The 16,766-nt window shown below is 41.6% G+C and overlaps 1 protein-coding gene across 4 annotated transcripts in view; it reads left to right on the top strand.

The window, feature by feature from the left end:
* Nucleotides 1–16,766, top strand: part of enpp6 (ectonucleotide pyrophosphatase/phosphodiesterase 6) — a 40,035-nt gene that overhangs the window by 22,067 nt on the left and 1,202 nt on the right. The window contains exons 2-8 of one of the 4 annotated variants that reach the window (XM_076092064.1): nt 7,337–7,516; nt 10,123–10,234; nt 10,820–10,961; nt 11,065–11,244; nt 14,176–14,313; nt 14,568–14,691; nt 16,610–16,766. The exon at nt 16,610–16,766 is cut by the window's right edge and continues 1,202 nt beyond it. In XM_076092064.1, coding sequence (XP_075948179.1) covers nt 7,337–7,516; nt 10,123–10,234; nt 10,820–10,961; nt 11,065–11,244; nt 14,176–14,313; nt 14,568–14,691; nt 16,610–16,766 — 1,033 coding nt within the window. Of the gene's footprint in view, nt 1–7,336; nt 7,517–10,122; nt 10,235–10,819; nt 10,962–11,064; nt 11,245–14,175; nt 14,314–14,567; nt 14,692–14,780 lie in introns of all 4 variants that reach the window. The other 3 variants (XM_076092066.1, XM_076092065.1, XM_076092067.1) reach the window with 3 other exon arrangements.

The following is a 16,766-nucleotide window of genomic DNA, read 5'->3' as shown; positions in this document are numbered from 1 at the left end:
ATATCGAAGCAGCTCCTTTAGATATCGAAGCAGGTACTTCAGATATCGAAGCAGCTCCTTCAGATATCGAAGCAGCTCCTTTAGATATCGAAGCAGCTCCTTTAGATATCGAAGCAGCTCCTTTAGATATCGAAGCAGCTCCTTCAGATATCGAAGCAGCTCCTTCAGATATCGAAGCAGCTCCTTCAGATATCGAAGCAGCTCCTTCAGATATCGAAGCAGCTCCTTCAGATATCGAAGCAGCTCCTTTAGATATCGAAGCAGCTCCTTCAGATATCGAAGCAGCTCCTTCAGATATCGAAGCAGCTCCTTTAGATATCGAAGCAGCTCCTTCAGATATCGAAGCAGCTCCTTTAGATATCGAAGCAGCTCCTTTAGATATCGAAGCAGCTCCTTTAGATATCGAAGCAGCTCCTTTAGATATCGAAGCAGGTACTTCAGATATCGAAGCAGCTCCTTCAGATATCGAAGCAGCTCCTTCAGATATCGAAGAAGCTCCTTTAGATATCGAAGCAGCTCCTTTAGATATCGAAGCAGCTCCTTTAGATATCGAAGCAGCTCCTTCAGATATCGAAGCAGCTCCTTCAGATATCGAAGCAGCTCCTTCAGATATCGAAGCAGCTCCTTCAGATATCGAAGCAGCTCCTTCAGATATCGAAGCAGCTCCTTTAGATATCGAAGCAGGTACTTCAGATATCGAAGCAGCTCCTTCAGATATCGAAGCAGCTCCTTTAGATATCGAAGCAGCTCCTTTAGATATCGAAGCAGCTCCTTTAGATATCGAAGCAGCTCCTTTAGATATCGAAGCAGGTACTTCAGATATCGAAGCAGGTACTTCAGATATCGAAGCAGGTACTTCAGATATCGAAGCAGCTCCTTTAGATATCGAAGCAGGTACTTCAGATATCGAAGCAGGTACTTCAGATATCGAAGCAGGTACTTCAGATATCGAAGCAGGTACTTCAGATATCGAAGCAGCTCCTTCAGATATCGAAGCAGCTCCTTTAGATATCGAAGCAGCTCCTTTAGATATCGAAGCAGGTACTTCAGATATCGAAGCAGCTCCTTTAGATATCGAAGCAGCTCCTTTAGATATCGAAGCAGCTCCTTCAGATATCGAAGCAGCTCCTTCAGATATCGAAGCAGCTCCTTCAGATATCGAAGCAGCTCCTTTAGATATCGAAGCAGCTCCTTCAGATATCGAAGCAGGTACTTCAGATATCGAAGCAGCTCCTTCAGATATCGAAGCAGCTCCTTCAGATATCGAAGCAGCTCCTTCAGATATCGAAGCAGCTCCTTTAGATATCGAAGCAGCTCCTTCAGATATCGAAGCAGCTCCTTTAGATATCGAAGCAGCTCCTTCAGATATCGAAGCAGCTCCTTTAGATATCGAAGCAGCTCCTTCAGATATCGAAGCAGCTCCTTTAGATATCGAAGCAGCTCCTTTAGATATCGAAGCAGGTACTTCAGATATCGAAGCAGCTCCTTCAGATATCGAAGCAGCTCCTTTAGATATCGAAGCAGCTCCTTTAGATATCGAAGCAGCTCCTTTAGATATCGAAGCAGCTCCTTCAGATATCGAAGCAGCTCCTTCAGATATCGAAGCAGCTCCTTCAGATATCGAAGCAGCTCCTTCAGATATCGAAGCAGCTCCTTCAGATATCGAAGCAGCTCCTTCAGATATCGAAGCAGCTCCTTTAGATATCGAAGCAGCTCCTTCAGATATCGAAGCAGCTCCTTCAGATATCGAAGCAGCTCCTTCAGATATCGAAGCAGCTCCTTCAGATATCGAAGCAGCTCCTTCAGATATCGAAGCAGCTCCTTCAGATATCGAAGCAGCTCCTTCAGATATCGAAGCAGCTCCTTCAGATATCGAAGCAGCTCCTTTAGATATCGAAGCAGCTCCTTTAGATATCGAAGCAGCTCCTTTAGATAGCGAAGCAGCTCCTTTAGATATCGAAGCAGCTCCTTTAGATATCGAAGCAGCTCCTTTAGATATCGAAGCAGCTCCTTTAGATATCGAAGCAGGTACTTCAGATATCGAAGCGGCTCCTTTAGATATCGAAGCAGGTACTTCAGATATCGAAGCAGCTCCTTTAGATATCGAAGCAGCTCCTTTAGATATCGAAGCAGCTCCTTTAGATATCGAAGCAGCTCCTTTAGATATCGAAGCAGCTCCTTTAGATAGCGAAGCAGCTCCTTTAGATATCGAAGCAGCTCCTTTAGATAGCGAAGCAGCTCCTTTAGATATCGAAGCAGCTCCTTTAGATATCGAAGCAGCTCCTTCAGATATCGAAGCAGCTCCTTTAGATAGCAAAGCAGCTCCTTCAGATATCGAAGCAGCTCCTTTAGATATCGAAGCAGCTCCTTTAGATATCGAAGCAGCTCCTTTAGATATCGAAGCAGCTCCTTTAGATATCGAAGCAGGTACTTCAGATATCGAAGCAGGTACTTCAGATATCGAAGCAGGTACTTCAGATATCGAAGCAGGTACTTCAGATATCGAAGCAGCTCCTTTAGATATCGAAGCAGGTACTTCAGATATCGAAGCAGGTACTTCAGATATCGAAGCAGCTCCTTCAGATATCGAAGCAGCTCCTTTAGATATCGAAGCAGGTACTTCAGATATCGAAGCAGCTCCTTCAGATATCGAAGCAGCTCCTTTAGATATCGAAGCAGGTACTTCAGATATCGAAGCAGCTCCTTCAGATATCGAAGCAGCTCCTTCAGATATCGAAGCAGCTCCTTTAGATATCGAAGCAGCTCCTTCAGATATCGAAGCAGCTCCTTTAGATATCGAAGCAGGTACTTCAGATATCGAAGCAGCTCCTTTAGATATCGAAGCAGCTCCTTTAGATATCGAAGCAGCTCCTTTAGATAGCGAAGCAGCTCCTTTTGATAGCAAAGCAGCTCCTTTAGATAGCAAAGCAGCTCCTTTAGATATCGAAGCAGCTCCTTTAGATATCGAAGCAGCTCCTTTAGATATCGAAGCAGCTCCTTCAGATATCGAAGCAGCTCCTTTAGATATCGAAGCAGGTACTTCAGATATCGAAGCAGGTACTTCAGATATCGAAGCAGCTCCTTTAGATATCGAAGCAGCTCCTTTAGATATCGAAGCAGGTACTTCAGATATCGAAGCAGCTCCTTTAGATATCGAAGCACGTTTTACTCTACTTCATCTCAGAGGTAAATAATGTACTTTTTACATTATATGCAAGCGCAGCTGTTGGGGCCTCTACACACGCATGCTCGAGGATCTCATTTGTACTCGCGGGTATTGACAGTGATTTGCTCTCATCGATCGAGGCTAAGTGTTTTCTCCTTGTTACTATTTTCCACCTCCAAAGTAGACCAGCACACAGCCACTTTGCTAAACTTTGTCTCATCCAGTGTGTCAGACGGTCTACCATATCAGCAGACTACAGAACGTATTGCACAGCAGACTTAAAATAGTAGGACATTGTTTTCATTAAATTATGACATCTCAGAGAACAAATTTATGGTGGACATGTTTTGAATATGGAGAAAGTTTCGAACATGAGCACAAATGTTGCTGAAACACATCTGAGCTATTAAAATCCAGGGTTTTGTGGTGGAAAATTTCTAGGTTAATCGGGAGAAGAGAGTTTTTGTTCACAAATCAATAATAAAGTCATCAGAAGATTCAAAGTTGTCTTTTTCCGTTTATTCTCTCGCAAGAGGGAAGAAAGCACAACAGCTACGTATTCAGTAGACTGTGTGAATGCTTCGACTAACTACAGGATTTATCATCCTTTATACATGGAGATGTCCTCTTCTGTAGATAAATCATAAATGGGGAGGAGAGGTCTTTTGACACCGGCTGTCTTGATCTGCTCATTATCTGGAGTCTGCCAGGTGCGTTCAACTGGGAACCAGTTACGGTTATCAAGATAAAATAAGACCTTCAACTAGTTCCTCATTACTGCATAGTTTTAAACATACGTAAGTTTCGGTTCACAACTCAGACACACAGAGTTCAATTTTTCCCATTACAGTTTATACATTAAATGCATTCATGTATCATTGACATGCATTGTGCAACATACATATTTAATGAAGTTACTTCCCAAAACAAAATATACAAAAGACGAGGGAAAAGTAAATCATCCCGACATGTAGTGACACAACAGAGATAAGTTGATTTACAGGAGAATAAATATGTTAAAGCAATACAGAATGCCTTAGCGCCTCACTACATTATGTTCCATTATATTTTTGTATTTTGAATTGTCACCTGCCGACTGAATTTTGTGTCTTCCTTTATATAAATATATACTTTACAACCATTAATTGGTCCACAAATTCACCTGAATGCAGGACATGAAGTGTTTGACTCCCAAAAGTTTCTTGGAGAGGACATGCAGACCTTCCATTCAATGTTTGTCATTCCCCCCCCGTTGAAACAAAACCTATGACCTAATAGGTCCTTGACGGCATGTCCCATTGGCAAACCTTTGTATTGCTGAAACAGTGCCTCTAGGTCAGAGAACTGAAGCTATTGGCAGAGATCACTAGCTGTGTGTATTTGGTGAGTCAGGCTGACATGAAATGACACTAATTGTGTTGGACAATATTGTCATCCTTAGGACCAATCATGCAGAATCTTGACTGCATATTCACACAGCAGCAGCAGGGCAAGACATTACTCCAATATATCTATACAGTTATTAATTGTTTGATGCTATATTATTGCTCTGAATGTCAACTAGAGAACCTTTAAAACTCAATACTCAAATGTGCAAGTCTTAAAGGGAAATGTAAATAAACTATTTTAATTCAACTTTAAAATGTAACGTGACGTATGTATTGTAGCGTGAACGGTTCCAGCCCCGGGGAATGCAGGGCAGGCTCGCACCTAACACGGCGGTAACTCCGTCGGTAATCCGACCAACCTTAGTGGGTTTTCGTGTCCCACAGAGGTGTCAGGAAAATACCTTCGGCCTTTTATCTCTGAGTCGTTAGGATTACGGAATTATTGTCTTTCTGAGAGTCTTGTACGGCTACGCCCTAAGCGCTCTCAAAACCCTAACACCGAGTACTATTTTAAGGCATTAAGACCATTTGTTGACTAACAAGTCTAAAAAGTCTTCACCCAGGGAAGCTCCTCTGGTAGAGTCTGTTGTCACCTGTGTATCACACGTTTCAGGGACAGGGGAAGAGGGTCAAATTATTCTGAAGAACCAGAGTACTTAGTTTGGATCCCAGTCACTTACAAATGGTAAGGCTGTGGTTTTATTAAGGTTTTCTCACAACAGTCACATACAACAATTTAAATTCAATGAAACAGTCTTAGTGCTTCAAGAGCTAATACTATCAGTCCTGGTTTAACAGGCTCTCTCAGTCAGCTCTCGCTGTGAGTTCTTTCCTTTTTCTTTTTTTTTCATGCTGTCTTCTGATAGCAGAAGCGTCTTCCAGTCACCCCTAAGGGTGTAAGATCTTTAAGCCTAGTCTTCTTATTAAAGAAGTGTGATCCAGTCTCTATGCTGGAACCGGCTCTTCTTCTGATAGCAGAAGCGTCTTCCAGTCACCTCTCAGGGTGAAGACTCTAGTCACCTCTAACAGTGAAGACCGAGTTCCCTCAGTTATGCTGCTGCTTTTATTCTGGTCTGAGACTGGTACCTCCCCTGGTTTCATGCATCACTCACACATGAGTCTTCCTGTTTTCAGGTCAAACACAGGAAGTAAGGATCATACAAGGCTTGAGTGACTATTTTATATAAGGTGTCTATGCAGTTTATGTTAAATCACTTCTATCATAAAATAAAACAGGTTATATGTTGTAATAGTTATATTTGTATGCTTTCATACTTTTCTACAATCTTCTTACAGTATGTATTGCAAGAACATCAGTCTGCATTTAAAGTGGGATTATAGAATCTGTTGCTGCTTTATCCCGTATGAAAACCCACACAGCTTACTACTACCCAGTGTTCTGATGTAAACAGTCCTGCCGTGTTAACTGTAGTCCAGCTGATCAAAAACTAACTTTAAACAAACTTCAACTGAGTACTGTAAAATGTTTGGCAGTTGGTAATTATAAAACTAACTCCACACTGTTGTTTAACAGGCAACACTGTCTTCTCTCCTCTGACACAACTTGTAAAAACTCTGTATCAATTAGTTAATTTAAGTCCGTCACAATTATTGTCACCTGCGCTCACTCAGATCCTGATGCAACTTGCAGTCAGTGTAGTTTTGTCAAAAATATTCTGCAGTATTGATACATAGGCAGTAGCTGCATTTTCTCCTCTCTTCTTCCCGACATTGAGTTGACACACTCACGGCAATCTAACTTTTCCATTTTAAAATGGTATTGAATACAGATGTTTTCAAGGTACTGTATCGAAGTTTGAAATTCAAGTATCGTGACAACACTGTATCTTGTCAGGAGATGTAGCTTGGTAGAAAAGACATAACAGCAGTGTGACACAAAGTCTTTGGGCAAAAACATAACACATAACTATAATAACTATGACGGAGTAATTTGTGTAGCTCTTTTCCTCTGAAGGTTCATGTTATCAAACCATCTCTACACAGCTGATTAGTCTAGCTCTTCCACAGTCGAGCCAGCAGCAACATTACAGGTGATGTGGCTAATAATCTGAGAAATTTTGCAATGTTCTGAAAATCATAAATTATTGATAATAATTCTCCTAGGATGTAATATAAATGATCAAAATAGATTATTTGAAAATAAGCGAGTGGATAGAGGAAGAGTTGTGTGTGTGAGTGATGCATCCCTTTGAGTTGGAGTCCTCTATCTTACTAAGCTCCATAAACAAAAGCACATCCAGGCCAACAGGATGTGAGTTTTGGAGCCTGCCCCCTGGCGATGTGCTGATGTGTGTTTTGATAGAGCAAATTATCCTGTTGAAAGAATCACTGGCAGGACACACACACACACAAACACAGTTCATTGACACCTCCGCTATCCCCGTGCCAGTCAGTCCTGCTTGATGCTGACTCTTTCTTGATTTAGCCTGAATTTAATGAATTTGCTTCAGATCAAAATCAACAATATGTTAGTCCGTTCCCTAATACTTTTTGACTTCCCTTCCTGTGTCTGTGGCAGCTTCAAACCCATTGGTTTTACTGTAAAAGCTTTAAAAACATTTACATGCATTTATGGTTTCATTTCTGATGACGGCTCACTATGTTTTCTAAGAACTACAGTGTGTGTGTTCATGGTAAAGTGTGGATAACTGATTAACGGATTTTTGACAACAATGGAACTCTTTAGCACAGAGAAATAATATCTGGCTTTGGATATCAAACTATGCTTTTTTAAAAAATGCTTTTTGTTTATTTGTGTCAGGTCGTCACTGTGATGTTCATCAGATGACTGGAAACTACATGTGGGATGAAGCCTCAAAGAAGGAGTTTCTGATTGGGACCAACCTTGACAGTCGGTTGCCTCTTTGGTGGGATGGATCAGAGCCATTATGGGTCACCCTGCAGAAACTGGGAAAGAAGGTTTTCATGTACTACTGGCCTGGTGAGCACACCCATTGTTAACATGAACACTCAACTGAAACTGTCTTCTATTTTCACCAATACAGCTGTCTACACAGCCTGTGTTGTGGCAAAATGACAAGAAGAGATGGCGAATTGGAGTTGCAACCCAGCGGGAAGTGTTTTAATACGAACAAACCAACATACAACAAGTTCAACAAATCCAATGTATTACTTTTCACAGCTTACTCTTATAGTCAAACTTCACCCCCCTTAAGTCACTTTCCACCAATCAAACCAGTCGGTTGAACCACAAACAAAGCACAAAGTTTGCAAAGTTTGTTGTATAGTTAAAGAAGAAATAGGCTATATAATGCGCTACTGGGGGAGATGATGAGACAGCGGTCTGCTGCCCACACTAGAGTCGTTCAAAGCTATAATGCCACTATGTTGCTCCTTGGAAACGACTACAGCACCCCGGTTTATGATCACTTAAGGGTATAATATGCAACAATTACCATAAAAAACAATGTATAGTCTTATACAGGCGGAGAATGTGTTGTTACATTGCAGTTTGTTTTGTAAGTATTCCTGTGTGTATGTGTTTTCCCTGTCAGTCTCTCTGATGTATGGTGTTATATCGAACAGTCAGTTTTAGTTTTAGAGCCGAGAGCAGAGAGAGAGCAGACAGCAGGATGAAGCCTGCCTCGAGCTGCATTCATTCAAAATACGGCACCATCCTGCAGGTTTGTGAGGATGTGGGGATGTGTTTATTTGTGCTTTAAAATAGATTAGAATCCGAAAATAACATTTAATTATTCTGATTCACGGCTTCTCACTAACACCGGTCCCTCTCTTTATTCACACATCATTGAAGCAACAAAAGGTTGTCATATTCAAGTAGAGTCACAAAGCATCCATCCATCTATTTTCTGCCGCTAATCCAGGGCCGGGTCACTGAGGAAACAGGATTAGCAAGGTGGTCAAGAACTCTCTTTCCCCAAAGTTTTCCAGGTCTTACTAGTGGATCCCAAGGCATTACCCAAGGCAGATTAGATATATTGTCTTCTACCAGTCAGGACGCTCACAGGAAACAGAGGAAATGCTCCCAGGAGGCATCCTGATCAGATGCCCGAACGATGTCAACTGACCCCTACATAATCTCATTATTTCGGTCACTACCCAAGTAGCCTCAGACTTGGAGGTGCTGCCTCTCATGTCCTGACTACTACAACCAAATCACATCTGGATGGGCAAACTCCCATGAACCCCCAAACAACCCTGCAAGGGTAAAGAGATGGTCCACTGTTCCACAACCAGGACGGAATCTGCATTGCTCCTCATGCATCTGAGGTTGAATTATTGGTTTGCGCTACCTTTCCAGAACCCTGGAATCAGCTTTTCCTGGGAGACAGTGCAGTGGGATCTAACCTACTTTTTAAAAAAGGGAAAAGCCACCCACCCATTCCACACACACTGTCTTTGACCTCCGTGGGACACTGAAGAGGTGTATCAACCAAGACAGCCAAACAATGTCCAGCGCCTTCAGAATATCAGGGCCAATTTGATCAATACATGGCATCCTGCCACTGGGGAGCTTTTTAACTACATCTGAGTCCTCTGCCAGTGATATCGGTGAGGTTTCCCCCAAATCTTCAAGTCTGCTTCCTCAAAGGACATGTTGGTCAGGTTCAGGGCTTCCTTAAAGTCAAAGTCAAGAGGGGAAAGAACCAAATCTGGTGTGGGAGACGGAGCGTACCTGTACCAGCTAGAAATATTCAACTCTACGCATGGCATTAATTCTGGAACTTAACTGCTGAAGAGGGGCTACACTCTTCTTTTTTAGAGTTCCCTAGGGTGTGAGGTGCCTAGCAGGTTTAGGGAAACTCACCAGAGGAAGGCTCAGACTGTTGATTGTCTGAACCTTGTAGTAGGGCTTTGTTATTGGACTTCTGTGCTCGCCATGATTCGGTCATAACAAACACCTTGTTCAAGCAAGGTGATTCATCAGTGACTTTGTGGTTGTCATTCAGATCTGTGGCCACGTGTTTTGGACACTTGTGAAGAGAGAAGCAGAGCTGTCAACTGATTACCACCTAGTGGTACATTGGATCTGATGGTAAACCTAAATGTGTAGGGAGGGTGAACTAAGAACGTGTGGCTGAGGCCCCTATCCTACCTGCATAATAATTTCTTGTCTATCCAGGGGGAGATTGGGGACATGGAATCCGAGTCGGCTATGTTCAAACCCTCAAATGTTAGGAGTTGTGGTCAGAAGGTTGTTTGTGCCTGTCATGGCGGCAGCCTAAGAAACCCACTGGAGGACATGTGTGGTGAAGGAGGCGTTATAGCTGAAGAAGGCGGTCTATCTAGCTTGGTTGTCCCAGGCATCTCCTGATGTAGCAGACTGGTCCCAGGATCCTGTGTACATTCCGCAATATAGAGCACTTCACTGTTGCAAACATAAACATTTATTTCCTGTGTCAGGGCAAGGAATTTATAAAAGGACAGGTCATTACGTCACGAATGAACTAAAGTTACCTATGTTTAGCTAACGTTAGCCAGCCATATCTCTGTTGAGTTGTCCCACATTAATTTGGAGATAAAACCATCAATGTTAGTAAGAAATAATCTTTCGTTTGTCTTCAGGCTGTGAGGTGGAGATTCTGAGTGTCCGTCCATCATTCTGTGAGGAATATGTCTACAACCCATCAGAGAAAAACCTCACAGAGTCAATAGTGAATGCTCTTAATGTCCTGAGGTAAGAACACAATGATGTCCTGTGATTCATGGCTTACTTTTAGCCCTTACATGGAAAAGAGATGTCAACTTGAGACTTGAGTGTCATGACAGTAAAAACGTTTTAAAGTTTTGAGCTGGGGAAAAAACAGCAAAAGCCAGACCTTATGTTTATTATTAAACCTATAGAGATCCGAAGTGGGTTCAGTTCCAGAAATCCAGAAAACCTCGTTCAAAAATCCCATTGACAGTTGCTAATAACTTAAAATTCAGCCTTTCTTAACAGTATCTTGTGTGGCTTGCTACCATGTTCAGATAAAGACTAGTTGTTTTTTTGATAGTCTAATACAGTTGTTTGTTCAAAATGTATATTTTATGGATATGGACGGAACCCAGTGACAATGACATAAGTACCAGCGCTGGGTTGCTTTTAACTCAACAAGTCGATCAGATGAACGGTAAAAATATAGTTCTCAAGCTTAACACAGCCTGAAAGGTGGACATTGTGTAGGCCCATGGTTTGTTTTCATGAATAGGCACTAATGATACCAGCAGATACCTAAAAGTGTATGTGTGTGTGTGTGTGTGTGTGTGTGTGTGTGTGTAGCTCAGGCGAAGCGACCATGGCAGCAATATATTATGAGAAAATAGATGTGGAGGGCCATCACTTTGGTCCAGAGTCTCATCAGGTTAGAACAGCTGTACGACAACTGGATCTCGCTATGCAGACACTCAACCGCATAATAAAAGTCAGTAATATCACTACTATTGTTACTACAATTACAGCTAGTACTGCGCTCCCTGTCATGCAGTTCATTTTCCATCTGTTTCTGTCTCTTGTGATTCTTTCAGGAGAAAAAGATGGTGAACCAGCTGAACATTGTGCTATTTTCAGACCATGGTATGACAAAGATCCAGTGGATGGAGAAGGTCATAGAGCTGGACAAGTACATCAACATGTCAGCTATTGTCAAGATGATGGACAGAGGACCCGTAGTCAGTCTGTGGCCCCAATATAACAAGCACCAAGAGGTAAAGCCACAATCTGTATTTCCTTTCACAAGAGAGCTGGGATTGGCTTTGTTCATGGCTGACAAGCCAGTAAAGGCTCATGTTCTTTTAATGACTGCTTGGACCAGGGTTTGAATTATGGGGAGGGATTTGGGAGGTCTGAACCCCCTAATTAAGACTTGGACCCCCTCCCAAAAGAAGCAAAAACACCATGTCCGTGAGGTCAAAACATTTATACATCCTTCTTCCCTGTAATCATAAATAACACAATATATGTCAGGAGAGACTTCCTTTAGAGGGAACAATACATTCCTTACATGTAGAGATGCCCCAATTGTGAAATTGTGGGTTGATACAGATGTTTAAAATAACAATTCGGCTGATAGCCGATGCCAAAACCGATGTTTCTGATGATGTTGTTACTTTGTTTTTGTTGTTATTTATTCCACTATTTTGCCAGGGAAACAAAGACATCTTCCTATAAAAATATAACTGAGCTGTCATCTAGCAATTCATTACACTGGCTTTGAATGAGCACCAATTCAAACATACAAATTGAAACAATTGATACAACTTTTAACATGAATGAGATTCTCTCAAAAGAAAACCTACTTTAAAAGGCCTTTTAGCAGCTTTACGACTACCTCCTCAATGAGAAGAATGTTTCAGTACACAGCCCAACAAAGATATTTGTTTCCCATACATAGGTGGACCACCCGAGTATAATAACCACCGTATAACGAAGTGTAGTTGGCAACCCATTTTAGCAATTTTTATTTTTTTATTTGCCCAATAGAACAACACCTTTCACGATTGATAAACTAGTGGACTAGTAGCGGCAAAACACACCCACGGTGAAATATTCCCACATGGCCGACCCTTTTTCACTTTAATTGGTAAACAAACCACACATGCGCAAGTTACCCGTCCTCCTGCCAGAGTCGTGTCCAGCTAGTGGCTTCTTTTCCGAATCAGTGGCTGGTTACTGTTGCTGAGACCGACCGCGAATAACCAACACAACAGTTAGCCGGTGCTAAACTGATGCAACACTACAGATAAACAACGGCCACTGCCATCGTTGAATATCATTTTATTTGCTTATAAGGAGATGGTAGTCAACAAGGCGAATATCAGCTGACACCGATGTTCGGCTGATAAATCGGTGCATCCCTGTTGACATGTTGCACAATACATTTAAATGTGAAGTGTCTTTGGTGATAAGACCCATTGTGATGTGGTCTATATAGTTCAGGAATATTTCTCCCGGAGTCTAGACACTGGTGTTGTTGGTAAGGAGAGTTGGCAGAAGATCTGAATGATGGGATGTGGAGCAGGACTGGGCACTGAAGTGATGGAGACTGGAGATGAAGGGGCGGAGGGGGATTGGGTTGGTTTATCTGAAATGACCACTGACGCAGCAGAGAGAAAAACAGTTTTTAAGTTTCACAGGAAAGATATGATTGGCTTAAGGGAGATAGTGTCAAGATCTGGTCCATACTCAGCTGATTTAGTAGTAGCTGGAGAACCGGAGACAGAGAGGTTTTGAGTGAATAGGAGCGTTAGGAGAGTCTCCCTGACTGAACTTCTGCTAAGTTTCATTTCCCATATTCATGCCTGGAAGCATCTTGTAATACGATTTCAGACACCCTTAAAGTGAACTATACCATTTCCTAACCTTGAGCCTAGTTGCTTGCATGTGTCACACAAGCCAGTGAAAACACTATCTATGCAGATAGTTTAAAGCACTTAACTTTCTTACCTTCAGAGTGTCTGAATCAGATTGTGCCAAGTGTCTACACTGTAATGGATTTGATTTATTATTATCTACAGACTGCAGACATTACGTTGAACGAGCAAGATACTCTAGCATTGTAAGAATTCATACGGCAAAAGAAAAAGAGATTTAAAAACAATTAACATTCATTGAAACATTAAAAACAGTCATTAAAACACTAAAAAGCAGTGTAAGTGTCACAGCTCTGCCACTACTATCCTGTTTTTTTCCATCTCTCACTCACCTAATCAGTTTATTCAGTGCACCTGCCAGTCACACCCACCTCATCAGCTCATCACTCTCACCTGCTCACTCTGCTGCTTCACTATTTAAACCCCAGTCACACACACACTCACTGCCAGATCGTTCTCCGCTTCCATGCAAGACCTTCCAGCGTACACCCTTGGACTGATTCCCCGTTACCTGTCTGTCTTGGACTACCCCGCCTTGCTTCTGCCCCGGTAACTCACTCAGCCTTCTGTCTCCGACCACGACATCCTGCCGCTTTTTCCCTGTGAATATTCTACCTGTTGTGTGTCCAGAGGAAAATAAAGCTTCGATTCAAACTATCCTTGGTGGCTGTCGTACTGCTCCTGGGTCCTTACTACACCTGTTACAGTAAGAAATAAAATACAGTAGTAAAATGCAGAAATGCAGGAAATTGATTAATATCCTTGAATCTGGTTCAATTGAAGGCAGCAGCAAACAGAAAAGTATTCCGTCTTGATTTAAAGGAGCTGAGGGTCTCAGCAGACTTGCAGCTTTCTGGGACTTTGTTCCAGATATGTGGAGCAGAACAAGTGAATGCTGCTTCTCCATGTTTAGTTCTGACTCTGGGAACAGAAAGTAGACCGGTCCCAGACGACCTAAGGGGTCGGGATGGTTCATAAGGTAGCAGCAGATCAGAGATGTGTTTTGGCCCTAAACCATGGAGTTCCATGGAGTTCCGTCAAAAAGGAATTTGTTGGATAGTTAAGAGGTGCCGAACGAGTGCTGCTCGCTTGCCACAGTCCTGACACCTGACTGACGCTTGCCATAGACTAGCCACTGCAGTGCCAGTGCCACAAGGAGGATCTCGGCCTTGCTGGGTTATTGAGGGATAAGTTGATGGTTTGTTATTGAAACCATTCAATTAATGTGTGTTATTGAAACCATTCAATTAATGTGTGTTATTCCAGGTGTATGCCGCATTGTCCCAGATCCCTAACATGCGTGTCTATGCCAGACAGAAGATCCCTGAACGGTTCCATTTCAAAGGAGGGCAGTTTGTTTCCCCCCTGACACTGGTGGCTGATCCTGGCTGGTTTATCGCTGAGGTAACTTCATTAATACACACATTAAGGTAACACTGAATGTAACATTAACTTGGGTGTGTTTCAAAGAAAACTCAGCGGGGCACCTTTACAATTGAAAGTCCTCTGACTTTAGAAATAGCAGTTGACAAAAGGTCCATTTAGTAGCTATTCTGGATCACATGTGGTTCGGTGTGGTTTCAGCCAATAAAATCGTACTTTATTCTGGATCTTTTGTGTAAATCATTTAGTGTGTGCGTGTTTGTTTGTGTCCCTAGAACAAGGCAAAACTTCCATACTGGAGCAACGACTCTGGGGAGCCGTCACTATGGCAAAATGGTTGGCATGGTTATGACAACGAGTTCCTCGACATGAGAGGGATTTTCTTGGCGACAGGACCTGGTAACAAATGTTTCATGTTCTAATAGTACAGTCTGTGCATTATTTTATTCCTATGATCTCTCTGCTTCACAATTCAATCTGTCCTAAAGCAACCCCACCCCTCCTGTTATCCACTATCTAAAGCAGACATGACCAGCAGCCAGGTTGGACTGGGTCCTGGGTGATTTTTATTTTTATTTTTATTTTTATTTTTTTTATTTTTTTTTTTTTTTTGAGGCAGACGGAGAATATGAATGTATGGCCAATAGTTTGTGAAGTTAAAAATAGTAAATCAGGGCACTATTGTCATCCAAATCATTATTCTTCAATTTGAACAATTTTTTTTTTTTATTTTTACGTTTCTACATCTGAATACTACAAAAAACATTTAGACGTGGAAATTGATTCAAGATTTGCATTTTTCGGCAATAGGATGGCTTCTGTTCTGGAAACTGCTACACAAGGTCTCTAGTGTGTTTTTAAGTTTCATGAGGTTGGAATTATCCTAGAGGTCACATCTGCATGGATTTGACCCCAAACTGCATGGGATTAGGATAAAGTGGGCATGTCTGTAAAAGAACCCATTCTAATTATCATATCTTGAGGGGAGAGGTCAAAGGGGGTCCTTTTGAAAGTCACCATACCAAAATGTAGCCTAACTTTGGGGCATTATTCAGCATGAGACGGTTGGTACCAATGGATTCATTAGGCCGTCTAGTGTTGTACGATATCAGCATCTTAACATAAGTTGAAGTCAGCTTTTTGATAACTTCTACAGTTTTCACATTATCACAGCTTATGTTTCAGCTGTTTTTAGACATCGTCTGAGTTTGTAATAGGTGTGTATTGTGCTGCTTAGAGTGAGTAACCTCACAGTTAATGTGGAGAGGAGCTTTAACATTTTCGGGAAAAAATATGTTAAACTTGCTGACATTCCCACAATTTTCACTTTTCATGCCGAATTTCTGGTCAAAACGTAGAACATCTGGTGCTGGTCGCAGACATAATACTATGGAATCCAACGGACTTACTCATTTATTGGTATTTTTTAACTTTTAAAGCTGGCAATAGTACTAAATGTCTTCAAATGGTTCAGAATGCTGCAGCTAGAAACTTAACTAAGAACATTTGGATTCATTTTCACACCAGCCATTTGACATTTATATAACAGGGTAAACACAGGTGTAGTTGATAAAAGTCAATTAAGGTCCCATTCTAATTAGTCTGTCACAGCCATTCCATTGAGCCAACAAGTACAATACCAGTGCCTAAATGGAACAATGAATGTTATCAATGATGACATAGTAATCAATATGTAAAATTGGCTGCTGTGATAGGATCTATTTCACCAGTTTTAGCTTCCTTTCATTGGCTACCTATTCATATCATATATTTTAAATTGTTAATGGGCACACCCCTTTCTCTGAATCGGAAGAAACTGTTTATTTGAAAAGTACGTTGCACATACAAGGAATTTGGCTTGGTGATTTGGTTTCTACCTGCCTGATCTCCTTTAACATTATACTCTAATCAGGACTCTCGGAATACAGTGAAAACTAGGTCAGCAGGCCAAAGGGCTTTTACCAGAGACGGCCTGATTCTGTCTTAACTCCCTCTAAAATAAAAGCAAGTTTTATTTTCAAAATGAAAGTCCCATAGAGTAACTACACACACAATAACGATGTTTTCCATGCAAATATGACTTTGTCTAACGAGTTAATTAATTAATTTGACAGTATTACAGTTTAGCTTTCGGCTTTTATAGAATGTATTTTGGTTTCTTGTATGTAATGCAGTTCAGCTTTCAACTCTGACAGTTTTACAATTCAGGATTTCTGTATTTTCAGTAAGGCTTTGCAATTCATTTCTGCTGTCAACATTCACATTTATTTGCTAATTTGAGATGTAGATCTAATTACATTTACTTAACTTCATTCAGACTTCAAGAAAAATTTTCGGGCTGCTCCAATTCGAGTGGTGGACATCTACAACGTGATGTGCTGGACGTTGGGAGTGAAACCTTTGCCAAATAATGGGTCCTGGTCTCGGGTTGAGTACTTCCTGAATGGCTCTTATAGTCCATCCCTACCCACAAC

Source organism: Anarhichas minor, unplaced genomic scaffold (assembly GCF_050575085.1).
Source record: "Anarhichas minor isolate MPS153535 unplaced genomic scaffold, ASM5057508v1 ptg000015l, whole genome shotgun sequence".
Lineage (NCBI taxonomy): Eukaryota > Metazoa > Chordata > Actinopteri > Perciformes > Anarhichadidae > Anarhichas > Anarhichas minor.
Note: the sequence above shows the minus strand (reverse complement) of the source record. Positions and strands in the feature narration are given on the sequence as shown.